The sequence below is a fragment of the Trachurus japonicus genome, chromosome 14 (assembly GCF_045865225.1).
Source record: "Trachurus japonicus isolate A0001 chromosome 14, Traja_1.0".
In the NCBI taxonomy this organism is placed as follows: domain Eukaryota; kingdom Metazoa; phylum Chordata; class Actinopteri; order Carangiformes; family Carangidae; genus Trachurus; species Trachurus japonicus.
Genome location: NC_140920.1, coordinates 31,534,346 through 31,549,127, shown reverse-complemented (window position 1 = coordinate 31,549,127; position 14,782 = coordinate 31,534,346). Strand labels below are relative to the sequence as shown.

General features: G+C 42.0%; 1 protein-coding gene across 1 annotated transcript in view; it reads right to left on the bottom strand.

Moving 5' to 3' along the window:
* Window positions 1–745: 745 nt before the first annotated feature.
* Window positions 746–14,782, bottom strand: part of slco2b1 (solute carrier organic anion transporter family, member 2B1) — a 48,565-nt gene continuing 34,528 nt past the window's right edge. Inside the window, exons 13-15 of the mRNA XM_085798790.1 lie at window positions 11,753–11,817; window positions 10,067–10,187; window positions 746–1,636 (exon numbers count right to left, since the gene is read on the bottom strand). Coding sequence (XP_085654916.1) covers window positions 1,441–1,636; window positions 10,067–10,187; window positions 11,753–11,817 — 382 coding nt within the window. The 3' untranslated portion in view covers window positions 746–1,440. The remainder of the gene's footprint in view (window positions 1,637–10,066; window positions 10,188–11,752; window positions 11,818–14,782) is intronic.

Below are 14,782 nucleotides of genomic sequence, written 5' to 3'. Positions count from 1 at the left end.
AACTGTCGCAGACGCGTAGTTCTTCAGAACTTCATTTCATTTTCAGTATCATTCCCTGAAATTCAGCTGTGAACTAACAGAATGTCCTAACAAAACTTTTGAGACCTGTCCCTTCCTGTAAAATGAAGTATCACTGGGACTTTCAACGTGACATTCTGAGAAAAGAACAAATCCAGGTTGTAAAGATCATCTTTGATCAGAGTTTTATTCAGACTTATAAAAAATATTTTTGTCTGAGAGACCCTCACAATTAGAAATTAAAAACACTCATCAAAACAGCAACTGGCTCAAGATACAACAGAGCTGGAAGCACAGAGGCTCCTTGCCCTTATACCACAGACTGAATACGTTACTGAGCACCTCTCAGCACACAAACAGAATATCATATATAAACTATATACACAATATGCTGTTACTGTATACTGTGTGTGTGTTTGTGTGTGTATGTATACACACACTGTATATACTCCACCCAACAGCTGTGAGAGTCAAAAAAATTAAACTTGAATATATTTAAGTGAAAAAACAAACAAAAACCCTTGTTTAAACAACCAACGTATAAAAATCATCTCTGGAAAGTGTCTTTATACAATTAAAAAATATATAATTGTGATTTTCACAGAAAAGTTTTGTTTCCAAAATTCAATCGTTAAAAAGTCTCACCACAGCAGAGAAAGTGTCACAGTTTAAGAGTCAAGTTCACAGACACTCGCACATTGTTTTTATACCTCACAGATGATTGCAGCTTAAAACCTTCAAGCAGCAGCAAGTGTAACACTGCTAACATGGCTGCTAATGTGGCTAACATGGCTGCTAAGTAGAGCTAACAAAAGTTGCTAACATCACTGCTAAATATTATTGTGGCTGCTTGCATAGCTGCTATCTGACCAACAGGGCTACTATGGCTTTTTATATGGCTAGTTAGGCTACTAATATTTTTTTTGCTGCAAAGCGGCTGCAAGTACAGTTGCTAATATTGTGTTGCTAATAAGCCTATTTACATGACTGCTAACACTGCAGCTAATGTCACTACTAACATGTTTGCCAGTAGGTTATTATTGATAACATGGCTGCTAACGTTGCTAAGAAAGAGCAGAGTAACTGAGGTCACTTCAGTACCCTGAGGATGGCGGGACATTCACAGTCAGCTCGGAGCAGCATCCAGTGGTTGTCAGAGGAATTGCAGCTTATTAAACCTCAGCAGCTTATCTAGCTGGGGACGGTTATATGGGCTCAACTTATAAAACAGTTTCTACGTCACAGGAAACGTTAACTGAGTGTGCCAAGTATCTGTATGTACAAAAATAGAATTTAAAAGCTTGTTAGCCTTGGCTGACCTGGCCTTTAGTGAGGCTCAGGATAATTGGTCCTTGCCGTTCACTTGTAGCGCAGTAGAGTCCACGAAAACATCTTCACTCCCGCGTACTCTCCTTGTCCTCTTCAGGTCTTGATGCCTTTCAGTTCTTTCTCTTTAGATGAACTATTCTCTGCTGTTTTCTGGCCGTTCACCAGCTCGTAGCCTCCTTTACTGCCTGGCTCAGGCATCTGGCACCCTGCTCTTCTACGAAGCACCACAATGGTCAGTATGAAGCAGAGCAGGCCTCCGCACACGAAGACCACCTGCAGACCCAGAAACCTGCAACAACAAAGCACACAGGGAATCAAGGACTCATCCAAGTCCACCCTCAAATCCACCAGAGAACCAGAACTCAGAGATCTACAATAATTCAGCAGGATTCTCACACACTGATCACACTCCTGCCTGATTGGCTGAGTAAGGGGTGAATTAATAAAAACATCACAATGTTGAAAACAATGCTACCATTTATTAGAATGACTGACCATGGTCTTCCCTAACTTATCTATCTAGACCATACGTAGACTGTAAAAAGAATGGACGTAGCACCCGTGACGTCACCCATTGGTTTGGGGGAATCTGTTTTGTGCCGCTACTACGGGGGTTTGAACCGCGCCATGTTGGATTCTACTTGCCATATTTGGAGCGGTGCGGCCGTTGGCCGGCCGAGGGCCCGCCCACTGGCCTCGTAGCAGCGGTCTCCGGACCTGTCACTCAACGGTTCTGCGCCCTAATTGGCCAGAACTTTAAACCTAATAACAGTAAAATGGTAGAGTTTTAAAAAAATTCACCCCCCTCAGAGTGTGTGCGGGGGTAGAAACTATCGGTTGAGACCAAAAAAATAAAATGTACCAGGCTGTAAATATGTTTTTTTAAGCTGTAAAATCGGCTATTTTAACATGGGGCTCAATTGGAGTTGCTCCCTTCTGGAGCCAGCCCCCAGCGACAGCCGAGGGGATTGCAGTTTTTTGAACGCGGAAGTGAGCTTCACTTCTCAGACCGACAACTGCCCCCTTGATCTAGACACACTCAGTGGTCTTCAACCGGGGGTCTGCGACCCCTAGTGGACCCATGGAGGTACTGCAGGGCTGGGTCTCGAAATGTTTGGTTGATTAGAACATTTTTTTTATAATTTCTTTTGGTTTCAACATTCATATTTAAAATAAAAACGTCCATTTCAATAGCATGTCTGCTGGTGATCATGCAGCTGACACATTGTTGATATTGGGCTTGGTATCAGTTAACAAGGTGTGTTTATAAATGGCAGTGGCACGGACCCCTACTCACTGTACCTGGAGATAAACGTGCGTATTGTTTGAACAGCTTAGTATTAAATGCCCAATAACATGGTTAGTTTAAACATGGTACTATACTGTATATAGCAGTTGAAGATCCCTGATAAAATGTTTTTAGGATCAGATCAGGGCCAACCAGGTGGAGGTGTAACCATTTTAGCTAAGGAAAGTTTCTCTGTGACTGTTGTTAGCGCTGTATCTGTCCAAAAGAATTTGAAAAATCTTGCCTCAAGTGTCTCCTTGGGGAACAGTGCTAACTGTGAAAAACATCGTCCTCCCTCAGCACTGTCAACTGCCATTTCTGATCAAGCTCATCTGATGTCATCTCATCTTTCCTCAGAAATAATATTACTGTGTATTGACCTAAACACAACTCTCTGCTCCAACAAAGCCTGATCCAACTAACCTTATTGGACCTCATCTTAACCAACAGCAAACATCATTTTAAATCCTCTGGGGTTCTCCCACTTGATTTAAGTGACCACTGCCCGATTGCTTGTATCAGAAATGTTTAGCAAGAAAAATCAAAACCTTATTTTATTGTTAAAAGAACTTTTAAGCAGCTTGTGGATCATGAATTTTTATACAACTTGTCTCTTAGTGATATATTTTCCATTAACTGCTATCTCTGACCCTAACATAGCTTTAAATGAATCCAAAAACATGCCTGGAGTGCTGCATGGGTATTGATTGTCTGTTTTGTCTCTACCTCTGGTGCTCTTCAGTATGAGGATCCAAATTGTAGGTGGTTTATTTTGTCAAAACTTTGTTTACTGTTACTGATAAACATGCACCCTTAAAGAAACCGAAAGCAAAGAACAAAACTAATCCTCGGTTCTCTCCTGAAATAGCTGTAATGTTGTGTAATAGGAACATTGCCTGAAACAAGATTCTCTGGACTGAGCAGTATTTGGCCGTATTTTCATCATTTCCGAAAACCCCACAGATCTGTCACAACTCTGTCTTAATAAACACTTTCTTACCGCATGTCATAACTTCTAGAGCTTAGGTCCAAGTGTCCCATCAGTAACCCCAACGTTATGTCAACAAACACTGGACTCCTTTAGGCTGGATCTCCTTGGATTTCCTTTAGGCTCTTTACTACAGTTGAGGTGTTCAATGCTCTCTGTAATTTACATCCTAGGAAGTCTGTTGGGGCTGACAGTTTGAACCCTACAACTTCTAGCACTTGCTGTTCCTGTTATATGATTGTTGATGTGCTTAATCTGACTCTTTGGATGAGTATTTCCAATTTATGCAAACAGTTTATGTAAATCCTCTACACAAAGGTGGTCCTCCATATGAACTGAATCATTATCAGCCAATTTCACAATTACCTGACATGGCAGCCATTGCTACCAATATGTAGCTAATGTGGCTGTAGTGACATTACTAAAGGCCTACAGTGGGTACTAGTTTCATTTGGACGTTTCCCTCACGTAACGCGTGATTCACGCGTTGCGTGAAATTGTAGGTCACACTGTAGCCACTAGGTGGAAGCATCGTACTGAGATGCAGCTCAAAAGATTTTGGGGTAATTCCACGTTTGACCACAACGTAGCTGCAATGGAGAGTGGCGCTGTTCATAGGCCATAGGTAGTTCATTTGCAGCTGTGGTCGAGAGAGCTAGAGAGTGGATGGAGAGAGGGACCGCTACGCCGGTCAATCAGATCAATGTTGTTGTTTTTAGGCCGGTGCATATTCTCATTTGCCCAGGTCATAGTATTTCAAAGGAGGTTAAATCGAAAGCAACTGGACTTAGTTATTGGTCTAGGAAGACGTTTCACCTCTCATCCAAGAGGCTTCATCAGTTCATGTACGCATCTGACCAGGCTGGGACTGGTCCAACTATCTGGTGTGGAGACTCACTATTTAACCTCTTGTGTGGGCGTTCACAAGGGTGATGATGTCACTGGTTCCCATTTGTGCTCCAAGTGCCAACGACAGTCGTTTAAATGACTGCCTTTGATGGAAGGTTGGTTTCGACTTCGTTAGTGCCCTATTGTGTTATAACGACAGTCGTTGGAGCCACTTGCCACTTGTGAACAGTGGTTGTTCTTTGAGGCTAGATTGTTGAATCTCCTGGGAAGGGATGAAAGGGCAGCATTGTAAATTGGAGATAGGTGGTGTCTCACAGGAGAGCAAACTCCTCAGGACTGGACTCTGCTGTCCATTTACATCTCAAGGAGAAAGCCCACTCCTTTGAGGACAGCAATGTCCAAATCCTAGACAGAGAGGACAGATGGTTTGAAAGAGGAGTCAAAGAAGCTATTTTTGTAAAAGTAGAGAAACCATCCCTCAACAGGGGAGGTGGCCTGAGACACCACCTATCTCCAATTTACAATGCTGCCCTTTCATCCCTTCCCAGGAGATTCAACAATCTAGCCTCAAAGAACAACCACTGTTCACAAGTGGCAAGTGGCTCCAACGACTGTCGTTATAACACAATAGGGCACTAACGAAGTCGAAACCAACCTTCCATCAAAGGCAGTCATTTAAACGACTGTCGTTGGCACTTGGAGCACAAATGGGAACCAGTGACATCATCACCCTTGTGAACGCCCACACAAGAGGTTAAATAGTGAGTCTCCACACCAGATAGTTGGACCAGTCCCAGCCTGGTCAGATGCGTACATGAACTGATGAAGCCTCTTGGATGAGAGGTGAAACGTCTTCCTAGACCAATAACTAAGTCCAGTTGCTTTCGATTTAACCTCCTTTGAAAGTTGTTGTTTTTATTGTTTCACAGTGGTTACAGTAGCCTACGTTCAACAGGATCAGTGGTTCTCAGCCTTTTGGGGGTCCCCTGCATATCTTTGATCTCTCCTGTAGCCTGGCTGGGTGGCTCCAAGTTTGAGGAGCGCCGGGTCGATTGATACACTTTTCATTAAACGTCTTTTTCAAAGATGATGTTATGTACACAAACATTTGTATCATGTGATCAACAACTCACATGTGTATTCTCTTAGTTACAAGTGTAATTTAACACATATTGGATGATCGCGATGATAACTTTGAACATAAGTTGACATTTGTCTCAAACGCCCCACCTATGCGGGTCGTTAGAGACACAGAGGAGGGACGGTTGAAACAGCATGTTTTAAACAGAAACTACTGACATTACTCTCGTTTTTATGCAGCATATCAGACAACATACTAGTGTACTCGTCATTGCCAAAATGTCACATAATTTCTCACAATATAAATAGGTCACATAAATATTTTTGTCCCGTGCGTAATTGGATCCGCATTTCGATTAAACTCGCCTTTCTTCTTTTGTACGAGTTGTTGGACGACTGCATTTTCATTTTCATTTTCATTTCATTTCATTTTCCCCTCACTTTGCTGAATATCTGTTGATTCATGTCATAAACACGTTTTGTTCATTAAAAATATCTGGTGTTTATTAAAAATATGTTGTTCATTCAAATCGGTTGTTGTTCATTGCAAAACAATAGGGTATTAATTCGGTGATTTATATACATATTTTGATCGCGCAGTGTGACCACAATCACTACGCACGGTGGCGTGAGGGACATTTGAAACAGCTGTATCAATCGTCCCTGCAGCGACTACTGACACTTCAACCTGCATCCAAACATTTAGCATAGGTGTATCTGTCGGGTGCTGTCTCTTATCCGGTACAAAGTGGGAGATGACAGAACTACTTTAATCGAGGGAAAGCTACATTGTTGCGAGTTGACTCCGGCCGGCGTGTGCACGTGCACTAAACCTGTGAATATTATCGTTTGTCCCGGACTCCCGGTCATAGTTATCTCAAGGAAATTTAAATCGAATGCAACTGGACTTGGTTATTTGTCTGGTTTCTGAAGCTTACGACTTACACAAATGAAACATTCGATTTCTGGGCATTTATAGCCTACCTCGGGCCGACAATAGCTTATTTTTTCTTCAATTATTGTTTTCATCAGTTATATTTATCATAATATGCCCAATTCGGGAGGGAGAGAGGGGGAGAGAGTGCCGCGGTCACGTTACATAATGTAACAGTTTCCAGAAAAATACAAAACAGGATATTTATTCATGTTACCATCTGTTTAGGTAGATAAAGGTCTCAGTCACATTTGAATAAAAATAATGCAATTAGGCTAAATATCATAGGATCTTTTTTTTTTTTTAAAGATAAGCCTATTTTATTTTTAGTTCCATAATTCAGAGATGATTTTCACTTAACGAAATGAAACGAAACAATGAAGCCTACAGTTTTGTCCTCCGGCTTATGAAAAGTGTGAGGAGAGGTAGCTACTGTAAGAACCGGTTTTTCAAAGATGACTGAACAGCTGTGTGAAGTTCTGTGGGGGGCAGGGCTGTAGCCTACTTGAGTGAAGTATCCACAAGCACACCTATTGATCAGAGATAAATGAAGGTGATAATGTGTCGCTGATGTTTCTAAGCTGGTCCTACAGACCGCTGCATATAAACCCCACTGTAGCATTTTCACCCAGCCTCGCTTTCAATAAAACACACACTAGCATTCTATAGCCTAATTGCAATCAGTGAAATATATGAAATCAATATAAAACACAATTTAAATATGAGAGTTGCTGTTGCTCTAGTTTAATAGCGCTGCAGCTGCATTTACCGTGCGCCCCTGTCTGTATGTGAACCTGTGTCTGTCTATGTGCGGGCAGAGATCAGAGATGGGGTTTTTTTTAATAACCATATATGGTCAGCACGTGCATAATTAAGTAGCCATGTGCTCTGTGCAGCGGCAACAAAGTAACAACAAAGACAACGGGCAGAATGATGCTTCGGCGGACCTGCCCTCGCTTTTGAGGTCGGTTGTGAGAAAAATGCCTACTGTCCAGACAACTGTGTTTTTTTTAAAGCACCCCTGCATTACACAAACACACACATACGGTATATATAGCCGCACATATAGGCTATAGCCTATCAGTGATCATAATAATGATGATAAGAGAAAATGCATTGTTCACTAAAACTGCACGTTGGCATCCCAGACTGAAATAAAACCTTTGCTTACAGTGATCTGCTCTACTAAGTGAACTATACCTTTCTTGCGTTACTAATGTTATTGTGTCTCGAGTGTTTCAGAGTCGGCCGGCTGTAAACCAGCTGACCCCGACTGACTTTTTTTTTGCGGTCACATCAGCACGGCTGCATCTTCGGTCGCGGCTGCTGTGGCATTAGCCCATATTGCCCTATGGCCAGTCCGTCCCTGTCACTGGTTGTTTGTGTTGTCTGTCAAAACATGGATGAATGAAACCTATATCCACACCTCTTGTAGCCTATTTCTATCGAGGGAAAGTTATTTCAGGATATCCTGTTTTATCGCCCAGCCCGAAAGTGACATAGACTATTGCCCGTTCATTCATGAGAAATCATCCAGCTACACTCTCAGTCAAACAAGGTGGGGAATGAACACTACTGTACAGTAGTTGGCTCATTTTAAAAACACACCGGCAGCATCACCCACTGAGTTAATTAACTGCTGTGTGGAAAACCACGCTGTGGTCCGTAATCGCGGTGCAGATGGGTGTGTTTGGAGCTGACAAGAGGATCGATAAAAGAGAGTGAGACGTATAGCTGCCGTCGTTACATTTTTCTCATTGAAAAACTATACTGTATTATTATTATTATTATTATATTGCATTCCCCATTCGTGTTCACTGCTCCGTGCTGCTGTCTTATAGAGGCGATCTGCTGCTCACAGATGCCACCTGGCGGTTCTTTGGGCACATTGCAGCTTCTGGTGAAAACACAATTACTCCTCCACAAAAAATCCGCGTGAGCCTCCCGTGACTCACGCGTGAATCTCGCGTGAAACCGTCCAAATGAAACTAGTACCCACTGTATGTGAAGTTTGGTCTGCTGAGAGTAGGGCTGTCAGAACGAACTTCGCTATTTGAACACAATTTGAATGTTAGTCAAAATGAGAACATTCCCAGGTGGAAACTGATGTCCGAACGTGTGCCTTCCATAACGAGGCAAATTAACGTAGTGCGTCGCGACGTTTGGAGTAGTAAACATGTTGATAAAACAAACAATTTTGTTGTTGTTGTGCACAAGGTAAAGCTGCAGCTTAAAATATACGAGCTGATTTTTTAAATTGCCCGTTCATTCGGCTGCCACGGTGCGCGTATGTGTCCCCACACTACACGCACACCTTTTTTTGGTATCGATCTGCAGACCACTTGTGTGCCGATCACTGGTCTACTGTGATCTGTTGCACCATTACTCTGGGTCGTAAACCCTGCAGCCCCCGCGAGGCGAGCCTTTTTTTTTTTTTTACCATAACATATGGTTCACGTCAAGATAACTTCTGTATTTTTGTTATTCAAACTTCCACAGTCCATAGTTCTCTTTGTTTGACACTTCAAGAGACTTTTGGTTGGCTCATGGACAGCTCCTATGCAGGATCATTCTGCTGTGTCGTCGCCGCTGCCATCACCCCCCCCCCCATTATAATGAGCTAAAAAAAAAAAACACACAAAGAATTTGAATGTTATTGGAATATTTAACATGAGAGGGATTAGAAATTCGAACGTGATTTGGGGGGAAGATTGACAGCCCTAGTTGAGTGTAGTCAAACACAACTGACTCATGTTTCCCTCTGCACTGCAAAAACTCAAATATCTTACCAAGAATATTTGTCTTATTTCTAGTCAGAAATCAGTCAGTTTTTCTTCCTTATTACAAGCGCAAAAAACTTGCTTTCACTGGCAGATTTTTCTACTTATTTCAAGTGGAAATTTGTTTGAAACAAGTGGAAATTAGTTATTTTTAGGTGATGAGTCTTATTTTAAATGGAGAGAGATTAGTTTTGACTAGAAATTAGACATTTTGACAAGAAATAAGACAAATATTCTTTTTTTTTTGTATTTTGAGTTTTTGCAGTGTGGATTTAAAGGCTAATTCAGATGTTCAGATAAATTAATTCAGCTGGTTTCACAAGAGCTTTTTTTTTTATTAAATATATTTTTTGGGCTTTTTATTGCCTGTAATTGATAGCACAGTGGCACAGTGGAGAGAGAGACAGGAAACTGGGAGGCAGAGGGGGGGGGATGACATGCAGGAAAGGGCTGCCCGATGCGGGTCTCAAACCGGGGCCACCTGCAGTGAGGACTGCAGCCTCAACATGGGGCGGCAGCTCTACCAAGTGAGCTAAACGTCGCCCTGTCACAAGAGCTTTGATGAGCACCTGCTTCGACATGTTGAGGTGCAACGTACTCCCGTCTGTCAGAGCTCAGGTGTCACTGCTGGGACGCTGGCCCTTTGACAGGCTCCATCTCTCGTTCATTTCACCAGAGGATATGTTTTCACTTGGCCTGTTTGTTCTGTGACACCACGCTTCACAAACACCCGCACTTCAGACAATCTGACATCTCATTTCTACTGATCAGCCACTTTTTTACCACACAGTCCACCTCACCTCTGTCTGAATTGGTCCAGGTTGTAGTAGAGGCAGGACGTCTTCTCACCGCACTTTCTGCCCCACAGGATGCAGGTGCTGTCAATGACGCTGCCGTACAACACCGGGCCAGGCATGAACGCTGCACACACACACACACAAACAAACAGGTGACATGGAGGACAGGGAGAGAAAGAAGAGGGTCACATTCTGCTGAGCAGGATGTTTGATGGAGACAATCATATTAATAAAATAATGTCTTGTTTCTGCTATTAGAGAGACATGCCCCGGGGTGTAAATCACAAGTTACATCACAACAGATATTATATCAATCCAATGGACAACCATTTGACATCTGTCCATATTAGAAAGACTGAAATGATATGGTTTTGATCTAATTCAGGGATCAGTGATCAATATGAGACATTAACACAAACACTTCTATTCAGATCAAACCACAAATAGCAACTAAGTATCATTTCATACGCTGTCGCGCACACTGAGTAATTTTGGGGCTTCTAGGGTGGTGGGGTAGGGTGGGGTGGGGTGGGGGGTAGGAGAGGGTGAGGGGGCAGCAACTGCAGCAGGAGAAGTAGGAGAGCAGGCATCACTCTGCAGAGTAGGACTATTTTAGTTTTTCTTTTTTTATTGTACAATGAAAAAACATGACATTTTCAGTCTTACATGTTTTTGAAGTCAAAACTAAAACAGGTAAATCACTGTTTTTCTTGAGAGACTCTCTTTCACAAAAATGCATTTTTCTCAGCTTTCTAGAAAAAAGTGGTCTTTTTGGTGCAACCAGGCTCTATTCAACTTAAGATATATCAAGAATGGAACAAGGTACAAACAAATGGTTTGTCCATAGTTAAATAGAGAGTCTCCTCTTTCCTTTGAGCTATTTGGTGTTTTCAGAGTCATAATACAAAATATTTGTTGGGTCTTGAAATATTACTCAAAATGCCCCGAAAAGCTGGCACATGGCACTGACCATTGTATAAAAGGGCTGGCACTCAATGAGTTAAGTTCCTGTTTGTTTACATCAAGGCAGAATTTTGGTGTGAACCTTTCCCTTATTCAGGATCTCAGACTAAATACTGAGAGTGAAATATGAGACTGCAGCTGTGATACTCATTACTCTTTTGGACTAGTGCTTTAATTTGTGTGGGAAAAGCTGATTACAAGTCATGACAGGTGATGAGTCGGCATCTGACCTAATCGCTAGCGTGTGAGTGTTTAATCACAGCATGCAACTTACTTGTTGATGCATCTTCTATAAAATTTTAAATAATTCACCTTTAATTTACCTCTAGTTCAATTTTAGTGGTTTAGTTTGTAGTTTATTCTTTTCTTTTTTGCTTGCATTTCGTTTGTGTGTGGAAACAGACGGGAAAAGCCAGGGGACTTTCAAAATAAAGGTGCGCCCAATGAATGACAATATGTAACAATTTGTGATTGATGTTTTCATTTTGGATCGATGCTATTGACTTGCTGGTATCGTATCGTTATGCCCCTCGACATGCCAGGATGCTCCGGTCATGAGGGTTCATCCTCTGGGGAACACGATACTCGGTCCTTTAACTTCACTCTGTCACAGCAAGACTCAACATGACTGATTGAACATTGTTGCTAATAGAGTTGCTGATAAACTTTGCAAACGTGGTTGCTACCATGTTTCTTAATTCGGTTGCTAACATGGTTGTGACTCACCAAGGACTCTGAACAGCATGTACTGAACCCCCACAGCAAAAGACTTGTCCTCTGTGGGCACCGTCCTGCAGCACAAAAAGACACACGTCATGATGATGATGACAGTGGGTTCAGTTTGCATGTCGTGCACTCAGATACTCCCGGTGTGTGTGTGCGCGCATGTGTGTGTGTTTTGTGAGATGACATGGCATGCAACACGTTGAAAAAGAACAGAGGTAAGATACACACAAGAACAACAGGTTATTACTGACCTCAATAACACGCACGCACACCTTATAATTTCTCCTACAGCAATTTAGGTCAAAGCACCTCGTCATTGAGTCACACACATTCACTTTCTTATTCACACCTGGTGTTACCTCTGACGTCATTATTCAGGAATCACAGACGTTACAAATAGGGTGAAGCTGCAGTATCCTAGCCGAGGCTGCAGTTTCAGGACCGTTCCATTTTCCTCACAGCGCCACCTACGTTTAGAAGGACTAGGGAGGATTAGATAAAAGTTTATCTTTTTCGTAAAGTCTGCTGAGTATGACACTTTTACGATAGTTTGCCGCAACTGCGTTAGCTTGTTAGCATGCTAACTTAAATGGATGCTACCAACATGGGGAAAAGTTATTGGGAAAAAAAACTTATATAGCCAGTGGGTTTATTCTATTACTTAGAGAAACATCAAAACATCACAAATGATTGGATGATGATTGACAGGCTTCTCAGTGTCTGTATAACACATTCACTGACACCAAGGAAAACGGAGCTGTGAATGGTTTTAGCGATCATTTTCAACACAGATAACATCGTAACACATTAACCTATGTCAAGATGTCAGTCCGTTATAATAAGTTAGTACCAAATACTAGTACGTCAGGTGCTCAGGTGTGTGTGACAGGAGTGGAGAAGACCGCTGAGGCCAGGCTGGGCCTGTAACTATACTCTAATTACTATTTTAGTAATTATAAAGTGTTACATTACTCAATAACTAAAAAAAAGGGCAATCAAATTACAGTAATGCATTACTAAGGCGTTACTGCCTAACACTGAAATAAGAAAGTAGTTGGGTTCAGCAAAGAATAAAAATAAACTGCCAGGAAACTGCATCCTCCGCTCAGTAGGTGGCACTGTGACGAGAATCGAACGGTCCTGAAACTGCAGCCTCCGGTGCTGCAGCTTTCCACTATTGGATGTTACACAGAACAACCATCATGTTGTCACCCATCGCCATATCAACCAAACTAAAAACATATGCATCAGTATTTTTTTTCACATAATCTGAAGGTGACTTGTTTGGAATGGAGCATCATAAAATCAGAAGCTGCAGTTCAGTTCCTTTCCTGACCACTAGAGTGAGTCCAACAGTGGGTCAGTAGTGAGAGAGAGAGAGAGTGTGTGTGTGTGTGTGTGCAGTATGGAGTGTGGGAGGGAGGGGTTTTTACTTGTAATTGTTTTTTCTGTTTCTATTTTTCTATGTGTGTAAAGCACTTTGTGTTGCATTTCCATGTATGAAAGGTGCTCTATAAATAAAGATTGACTGATTGATTGATTGAGTCTTATAGACTCCCATCTGAAACTTAACAGCAGATATAAACATGTTCACAGCCTGGTACAGAAACAGTTTATGTTCCTGCTGCCAATGTTCTGCTACCTCAGATGTTTGAACACCCCATATCTTTTAATGTCTACACTGTTAATAGATATGCAGGGCTTGGGACTGACAGTTAGTCTCTCAGAGGGACAAGTGAAACTAAAAACAAAATGAAGAAAGAGTGCTCCTACTCCAGCCAGAATAAACTTATGTAACTGTTCCACTTATGAATACCCATCCTCCAGTTTGCACTTAGTTGTAATGTTTAGCAGCTGTGAACAACAGCACATTAAAAACCACAACAGCTCACCATCTCCATGGAAACAGTCAATTGTGGCAGCTGGATTTTCTGAGAGCTGGGGCCCTCCATTAAGCTACAACATCACACAGATCGGTTGACTTCAGGTACAGATTGACACACAGAGAGCTGTGGAGCAGCTTCCTGATGACATCATCAGCATCAGGAGATTAAACCAGCTCTTGTCTTTAGTTAGTCTAACGATGGGCTTTCCTTTGTAACTCTTTGGACAGTGAAGGAGCTGCTTTCTTGCTGCACATGTTGGAATCCTCACCCCTCACTAACCATGTTTCCATCCACAATCGAATTATCTGAAGATTGACAAAAATATTAATGCAAATAAAGCCGGTTCAAGTGCGTTTCCTTCTCAGACCTTTAAATTGAATAAAAAGCCGTGTGTAATGACGTCATGTGCTGTTTTGTGATCATATCAAATTGTTTTCTTGCAATTTAAGGTGTTTCCATTCATTTTTGTACTACATCGCAAAATAGAAGAATATCAGCATCTTTAACCGATTATCCGAGGTCGGGCTGCGGACAGGCCAAGTGTGACCAGCTGCTGGAGTCATTGCCTCGAAACCACTGAGCTATATACTGTACACGTCGGCCAAGTTAAGTTGGTAAATAGGCAAGTTGCTACAGGCCTGTATGTGTGTTATTCCCCCCTCTCACACTCTCTCCCCCTCACTCTCTCTCTCCAGCCGTCCTTTCAAAATAAAAGGATAAAAAGCCCCGAGAAAAACAGACTTGTGAGCTGGTGGTGGTGAGAAATGTAGCAGTGGTGGCGGCCACCAAATTGTCTATGCAGGAAAAACCATTGTGCTTTAAGATAAATTAGATAACTGTCTCTGCAACAACATCATCAAACTTGAATGAATTATTTGAATTTAAAAATCGATTATGTGAGATAATAACTGCATCGATTCAGAGTCGTCCAATAAAGAATCTCGATGCATCTTTGAAACGATTGTTGGGCAAACTGACCATTGTGACTACTCAGACACACCTGGATTAATCAGACACACCTGGATTAATCAGTTTGTCCAATAATGTAAGACAGGAAATAAAGGAGCTGGCTAAAGTTCAGGAAGTAGTGGAGCTGTGCATAGAGCCTATTCTCCCAAGCAGGTCCAGCTGTCAGATAAATGTA